The sequence below is a fragment of the Mandrillus leucophaeus genome, unplaced genomic scaffold (genome assembly GCF_000951045.1).
Source record: "Mandrillus leucophaeus isolate KB7577 unplaced genomic scaffold, Mleu.le_1.0 Scaffold972, whole genome shotgun sequence".
Taxonomy (NCBI): domain Eukaryota; kingdom Metazoa; phylum Chordata; class Mammalia; order Primates; family Cercopithecidae; genus Mandrillus; species Mandrillus leucophaeus.
This window is the reverse complement of record NW_012110608.1, coordinates 576516-584906: the sequence shown is the minus strand read 5'-3', so window position 1 is coordinate 584906 and position 8391 is coordinate 576516. Positions and strand designations below refer to the sequence as shown.

Below are 8391 nucleotides of genomic sequence, written 5' to 3'. Positions count from 1 at the left end.
AGCAATAACCTCTTCACAAATTATCATTAATTTTATGATTGGTAAAGTAAAATAAAAATATCATGACTCTGTGTAAATATAAACACTGCATTAACTTTAAATATTTTAAAATAGTGTTAAAATATTAGGATATAACAACATGGTGTTTATGTGAATGGAAATTAGCAACATTGACACCACAGAAGACCTTGGATATTTGTTTTCTTTGGTTTTGGTTTTGTGAGAGGTCTTGCTCTGTTACCCAGGCTGAAGTACAGTGGCATGATCATGGCTTACTGTTGCCTCAGTCTACTGGGCTCAAGTGATCCTTCCACCACAGGCTCCCCAGTAGCTCAACTACAGGCATGCACCACCACACTCAGCTAATGTTTTGTAAATTTATTTTCTGTAGAGATGGGGTCCAGGCTGATATTGAATTCCTGAGATTAAGCAAATCTCCTGCCTTGGTCACCCGAAGTGGTAGGATTACAGTTATGAGCCACCATTCCCAGCAGGATACTTGTTAAAAAGGGAATAATATGATTTTACTAATTTGTTATATAAATTGATATTAGCAAAAGGGTCTTGTTGAAAATACACTATCATGCTCAATTTGGCAGCACATATACTAAAATTGGAATGATATAAAGAAGATTAGCATGGCACTTGTAAAAGGATAACATACAAATTTGTGAAGTGTCCCATATTTTTCATTGAGATTCAGGAGGATGACAAACCCAATCCAAGGAAAATAAGAATCACAATAAAGTAACACAGTAGCTGAAGGATGAATAGCAGTATAAAACAGAACCTAATGGATCAGAGCTAAGTAACACAATACAAGAATTTCACAATGCAATTAGAAGTTATCAACAGCAGAATAAACCAAGCTGAGGAAAGAATCTCAGGACTTGAAAAGTAGTTCTCTGAAATAAGGCAGTAAGAAAAAAATAAAGAAAAAAGTATGAAAAGGAATAAACAAAACCTCCAAGAAGTATTGGATTATGTAAAAAGACCAAACCTGCAAATCATTGGCATGTTTTAAAGGAAGGGGATGAAAGTGAAAAATGTGGATAACATATTTCAGGCTATTGTTCATGAAAACTTCCCCCATCTTGCTAGAGAGGCCAACAGTAAAATTCAGGAACTACAGAGAACTCCTGCAAGATTCTAAACAAGAAGTTCATCCTCAAGATACATAATCATCAGATTTTCCAAAGTTAAAATAAAAGAAAAAATGTAAAGACATCTAGAGACAAAAGGCAAGTCACCTACAAAGGAAGCCCTATCAGGCTAACAGTGGACCTCTCAGTGGAAACCCTATAAGCCAGAAGAGATTGGGGCCTATATTCAACATTCCTAAAGAAAAAAATTTTCAGCCAAGAATTTTATATCTAATCAAACTAAGTTTCCTATGTGAAGAAGAACTAAGATCATTTTCAGATAAGCAATATCTTACATCAGACATACCTTACAAGAGATCTTGAAAGGAGCACTAAATATAGAAAGGAAAGACTGCTATCAGCTAATACAAAAACGCACTTAAACACATGGACCAGTGTCACTGTTAAGCAACCACACAAACAAGCCAACATAAAAACCAGCTAACAACACAATGACAGGAACAGATTCATATCTACCAATACTAAACTGCAATGCATGTGGACTAAATGCCCCACTTAGAATGTACAGAGTGGAAAGCTGGATACAAAAGAAAGACTCAATGATATACTGTCCTCAAAAGACCCATGTCACACATCATGACATTCATAGGCTCAAATTAAAGAGATGAAAGGAAATATACTAAGCAAATGGAAAACAAAAGAAAGCAGGGGCTAAAGTTCTAATTTCAGACTAAAGAGATTTAAAACCAACAAAGATCAAAAAAGACGGAAAAGACAAAGGCATTACATAATGATAAAGGGTTCAATTCAGCAAGAAGACCTAACTATTCTAAATACATGTGAACTCAACACAGCAACAATCAGATTCACAGAGCAAGTTCTTAGAGACCTACCAAGAAACAAAGAGACGTAGACTCCCACACAATAATAGTGGAATACTTCAACTCTCCACTGACAATATTAGACAGATTATAGAGGCAGAAAATTAACAAAGATATTCAGGACCTGAGCTTAACATTAAACCAAATGGATCTAATTGGCCTTTACAGAACTCTCCATCCCAAATCAACAAAATATACATTCTTTCCATTGCCACGTGGCACATATTCTAATATTGACACATAATTAGACAGAAAACAATCCCCAACAGACATAAAAGAACTAAAATCATGCCAAACATACTATTAACAATAGAAGTCGTGACTATGAAAATTGCTCAAAACTGCAATTACATGGAAATTAAGCAACATACTCCTGAATGATTTTTGGGTAAATAATGAAATTAAGGTAGAAATCAAGAAGTTCTTTTAAAATCATGAAAACAAAGATTCAAAATATCAGAATGTGTGAGACACAGGTAAGGCGTGTTAAGAGGAAAATTTATAGTATTAAATGCCCACATCAAAAGTTAGAAAGATTTCAGATTAACAACCTAACTTCACAACTAAAATAATTAGAGAAGCAGGAATAAATCAACTGCAAAGCTACCAGCAGATAAAAACAAATCAAAATCAGAGCTGAACTGAAGAAAATCAAGACATGAAAAAGAGTTCAAAAGATCAATAAATCCAAGAGTTGGTTTTTTGAAAAATTTAATAAATTAGTCCACTAGCTAGACTAATAAAAAAAAAAAAAGAGAACCAAATCCAAGATGGCGGCCAGCAGGAGGCTGATGAAGGAGCTTGAAGAAATCCGCAAATGTGGGATGAAAAACTTCCGTAACATCCAGGTTGATGAAGCTAATTTATTGACTTGGTAAGGGCTTATTGTTCCTGACAACCCTCCGTATGATAAGGGGGCCTTCAGAATCGAAATCAACTTTCCAGCAGAGTACCCATTCAAACCACCGAAGATCACATTTAAAACAAAGATCTATCACCCGAACATTGACGAAAAGGGGCAGGTCTGTCTGCCAGTAATTAGCGCTGAAAACTGGAAGCCAGCAACCAAAACCGACCAAGTAATCCAGTCCCTCATAGCACTGGTGAATGACCCCCAGCCCGAGTACCCGCTTCGGGCTGACCTTGCTGAAGAATACTCTAAGGACCGTAAAAAATTCTGTAAGAATGCTGAAGAGTTTACAAAGAAATATGGGGAAAAGCGACTTGTGGACTAAAATCTGCCACGATTGGTTCCAGCAAGTGTGAGCAGAGGCCCCGTGCAGTGCATTCAGACACCCTGCAAAGCAGGACTCTGTGGAAATTGACACGTGCCACCGCCTGGCGTTCGCTTGTGGCAGTTATTAACTTTCTACAGTTTTCTTAATCAAAAGTGGTCTAGGTAACCTGTAAAGAAAGGATTAAAAATTTAAGATGTTCTAAAAAATAAAAAATAAAAAAAATAAAAAAGAAAAGAGAGAAGATTCAAATAAACAGAATTAGAAATGTTTAATAAAAATGATACTACTTATCCCTTCAAAAAGAAAAAAAAAAAGACAACCGTTATAAACTACTATGAATGCCTCTACTATCACAAACTAGAAAATCCAAAGGAGATGAATAAATTCCCAAACGCATACACTGTCCAAGGACTGAGCCAGGTAGAAATAAATTTCCTGAAAAGACCAATAACAAGCTCCAAAATTAAATCAGTAATAAATAGCCTACTAAGAAAAACACTTGGGGCCTGATGGATTCACAGCCAGATTCTACCAGGTGTACAAAGAAAAGCTGGTACAATTCATACAGAAACTATTTCAAAACATTAAGAAGGAGTAACTCCTTTTCAACGTGTTCTATGGAGCCAGCATCATCTTGATACCAAAACCTGGCAGAGGCACAACAAAAACAAAAACAAAAAACTTCAGGCCAATATATTTGATTAACGTTGATGCCATCTTTTTTTTTTTTTTTTTACATTTAAAATGTTTTATTTGGAAAGCAATTTAGGGCATACACACAGACCAAGTTGTCCTCAGTATGTCCCAAAGAGAATGTTGGAAATGTTATTAGAAAAAGACATACTCTTTATTGTTTTGAAAGAAAGTTCGTTCACACTAGAGAAGCTTTTGGGAGATAGCAAGCTTCTTGCTAGCTCTGATTAGTGAGTGATGGTGGTAAGTAAAACCAGTGTTAGGGTCCCAGCAGGTTGTTTCAGAAGCTGCTAGGTAAAGTTGGTCTTGGGGTTACAGCAGGCCATTTCAGCAGCTGGGCTTATAGAAGATTTAATTTTTGGATCAGGTGCTATGAGCTCCCAGGGCTTTTTCCCTGTGGCCCCTTGACTGATTTATTTGGGTATGACAAGAATGACTCAATTTGAATAATTAACTTTCACACCAGCAATCCTAGTGGCTGTGAAATGTTGTCTCCCTATTTGAATTTCAGTAATGGTTAAATTATGTTAAGCATTTTTTTTTTCAGGTGATACTGGCTTTATTGTAGTTATTATTAGAAGCACAGAGAGGTTAAGTGACTTGCCAAGAGTCTCTGCTATTTAGTTAACAATTGGGAGGTGTGATGGGGGCCTATAATCCAAGTTGGGAGAACTAACATAGGACATATTCCATTAGGTGACATCACCTCTCTGTAGCTGCTTCACATTTCGTTATTCTCCCCAAAACTCACCCATTGTATGGAAGTACATTGAAAAATTCAGCGAGCAGTTAGAGCACTCCCAATAGCTAAAATGAAGAATCAATGCTCTGTTAGCGATTTGGCTATGGTAGAACAACTGTCCCATTGATAGAATTGGATGAAAGAACATGAAAGAACTGAGGACTTCTGCTCCCATATGGTCTAGGAAAGTGTCCTTTTAACTCAGAGTAGAGCACTCCACAGAGCATTTGCGGGCTTGGAGTTGATAGGTTTATGTCCAAATTCAGGGTCAGTTATTAGTCAATTTTTGGCAACATGCATAACTTCTTTGAGGCTCCATTTCCACATTTGTGAAATGGATATAAGAATAATAGTAATAGTAGTAATACAGGTCCATCAGCCGGGCACAGTGGCTCACACCTGTAATCCCTGCACTTTGGGAGGCCGAGGTGGGTGAATCATGAGGTCAGCAGTTCAAGACCAGCCTGGCCAACATAGTGAAATCCCGTCTCTACTAAGAAATACAAAAATTAGCTGGGTGTGTGGTGGTGTGCGCCTGTAATCTCAGTTACTGGAGAGGCTGAGGCCAGAGAATCGCTTGAGCCCAGGAGGTGGAGGTTGCAGTGAACTGAGATCGTGCCACTGCACTCCAGTCTGGGAGACTGAGCAAGACTCTGTCAAAAAAACCCCAAAAAAACAAAAAACAAAACAAAACAAAAAAACAAGCCAATCCTGTATTCTTTTTTTTTTTTTTAAAATTATACTTTAAGTTCTAGGGTACATGTGCACAATATGCAGGTTTGTTATATAGGTATACATGTACTATGTTAGTTTGCTGCACCCATTAACTTGTCATTTACATTTACATTAAGTATTTCTCCTAATGCTATCCCTTCCCCAGACCCCCACTCACGACAGGCCCCAGTGTGAGATGTTCCCTGTCCTGTGTCTAGGTGTTCTCATTGTTTAATTCCCACCTATGAGTGAGAACATGCAGTGTTTGGTTTTCTGTTCTTGTGATAGTTTGCTCAGAATGATGGTTTCCAGCTTCATCCATGTCCCCACAAAGGACATTAATTCATCCTTTTTTATGGCTACATAGTATTCCATGGTGTATATGTGCCACATTTTCTTAATCCAGTCTATCATTGATGGATATTTGGCTTGGTTCCAAGCCTTTGCTGTTGTGAATAATGTCACTATAAACATATGTGTGCATGTGTCTTTATAGTAGCATGATTCATAATCCTTTGGGCATACACCCAGTAATGGGATGGCTGGGTCAAATGGTATTTCTAGTTCTAGATCCTTGAGGAACCGTGACACTGTCTTTCACAATGGTTGAACTAGTTTACGCTCCCACCAAGAGTGTAAAAGTGTTCCTATTTATCCACATCCTCTCCAGCATCTGTTGTTTCCTAACTTTTTAATGATTGCCATTCTTTTTTTCTTTTTATTATACTTTAAGTTTTAAATGATTGCCATTCTCACTGGTATGAGATGGTATCTCATTGTGGTTTTGATTTGCATTTCTCTGATGACCAGTGACATTGAGCATTTTTTCATGTGTCTGTTTATTGCATAAATGTCTTCTTTTGAGAAGTGTCTGTTCATATCCTTTTGATGTAAACATTCTCAACAAAATACTTGCAAACGACATCCAGAAGCACATCAAAAAGCTAAAGCACCATGATAAAGCAGGCCTCATCCCTGGGATAGAATGTTGGTTCAACATCTGCAAATCAATAAATAAGATTCATCACATAAACAGAACTAAAGACAAAAATCACATGATTATCTCAATAGGCACAGAAAAGGCTTTTGGTAAAATTCAGGACCACTTCATGTTAAAAACTCTCAATAAACTGGGTATTCAAGAAACTTACCTCAAAATAATAGGAGCCGTCTATGACAAACCCACAGTCAACATCATACTGAATGGGCAAAAACTGGAAGCATTCCTCTTGACTACCGGCACAAGACAAGAATGCCCTCTCTCACCACTCCTGTTCAACATAGTATTGAAAGGCTTAGCCAGAGCAATCAGACAAGAGTAAGAAATAAAGGGCATCCAAATAGGAAGACAAGAAGTCAAATTATTTCTCTTCATAGATGACATGATTCTATATCTAGAACACCCTAGAGTTTTGGCCCAAAGCTCCTCCAGCTGATAAACAACTTTATCAAATTTGCACGATAGAAAAATCTATGTACAAAAATCACTAGCATTCCTGTAGACCAACAACAGCCAAACTGAGAGCCACATAGGAAAGCAACTCCATTCACAATTGCCACAAAAAGAATAAAATACCTATGAATACAGCTAACGAGGGAGATAAAAAAATCTCTACAATGGGAATTACAAATACTGCCCACAGAAATCAGAGAAGACACAAACAAATGGAAAAACATCCCATGCTCATAAATAGGGAGAATCAATATCATTAAAATGGCTATACTTCCCAAAACAATTTATAGATTCAATGCTATTCTTATCAAACTACCAACAACATTCTTCACAGAACTAGTAACAACTATTTTAAAATTCATATGGAACAAAAAAGAACCCCAATAGGCAAGACAACCTTTCTTTTTTCAACTTTTATTTTAAGTTTTGGGGTACCTGTGCAGGATGTACATGTTTGTTACATAGGTATACCTGTGAGCCAAGGCAATCTTAAGCAAAAAGAACAAAGCTGGAGGTATGATGTTACCTAACTTCAAACTATACTACAAGGCTATGGTAAACAAAACAGCATGGTACTAGTACGAAAACAGGCATACAGACCAATGGAACAGAATAGAAAGCCTAGAAATAAGACTGCACACCTACCAGTATCTGGTCTTCAACAAAGCTGACAAAAACAAGCAATGAAGAAAGGACTGCCTATTCAATAAATGGTGCTAGGATAACTGGCTAGCCATATGCAAAAGATTGAAGTTGAACCTTTTTCTTACACCATACACAAATATCAACCTAAGATGGATTAAAGACTTAAATGTAAAACCCCAAACTTTAAAAACCCTGGAAGACAATCTACGTTATACCATGCTGGACATAGGATCAGGTAAAGATTTCATGACAAAGACAAAAAAAAAAATTATGAAAAAAGCAAAAATTGACCATTGGGATCTAATTAAACTAAAGAGCTTCTGCACAGCAAAATAAACTATCAACAGAGTAAACAGACAACTTACAGAACAGATGAAAATATTTGCAAACTGTGTAACTGACAAAGTTCTAACATCCAGCATCTATAAGAAACTTAAACTTACAAGAAAAAAACAAACAACCCCTTTAAAAAGTGAGTGAAGGACATGCACAGATGCTTTTTTTTTTCTTTTTAGCTATTTATTGTGCTTATCTAAAAACATTATATGAGAAATAAATTGATAAATGCTATATAAAAGGTGTTTTGTTGAATGAGGTCTGGTTGATGGGGACTGGGAGTAGCAGATATTGTATAAAAACACGGTGAGTTATTTGCTTCCAAGAAAAACAGATCCACTGAGTATCTTTCAATATGCTACATTATCTGAGATTTTTTCAAAACCCAGAGTCCTTGGTGATCTGTCCTTTATCAGCATAGGTGTTTAATTCCTGTTGACCTTTTGATTCTGGGAATGTGTTGTCTTTTTTATTATTATTATTATATTTTAAGTTCTAGGGTACATGTGCATAACGTGCAGGTTTGTTACATATGTATACTTGTGCCATGTTGGTGTGCTGCACCCATCAACTCATCAGCACCCAT

The 8391-nt window shown here is 36.7% G+C and overlaps 1 protein-coding gene across 1 annotated transcript; it reads left to right on the top strand.

Moving 5' to 3' along the window:
- The first annotated feature begins 2754 nt into the window (after window positions 1-2754).
- Window positions 2755-3423, top strand: LOC105532611 (ubiquitin-conjugating enzyme E2 L3-like). The gene is made up of 2 exons (XM_011970789.1): window positions 2755-2781; window positions 2878-3423. Exons 1-2 carry the CDS (start codon window positions 2755-2757, stop codon window positions 3217-3219), a joined length of 369 nt encoding a protein of 122 aa, XP_011826179.1. The 3' UTR covers window positions 3220-3423.
- Window positions 3424-8391: the final 4968 nt, after the last annotated feature.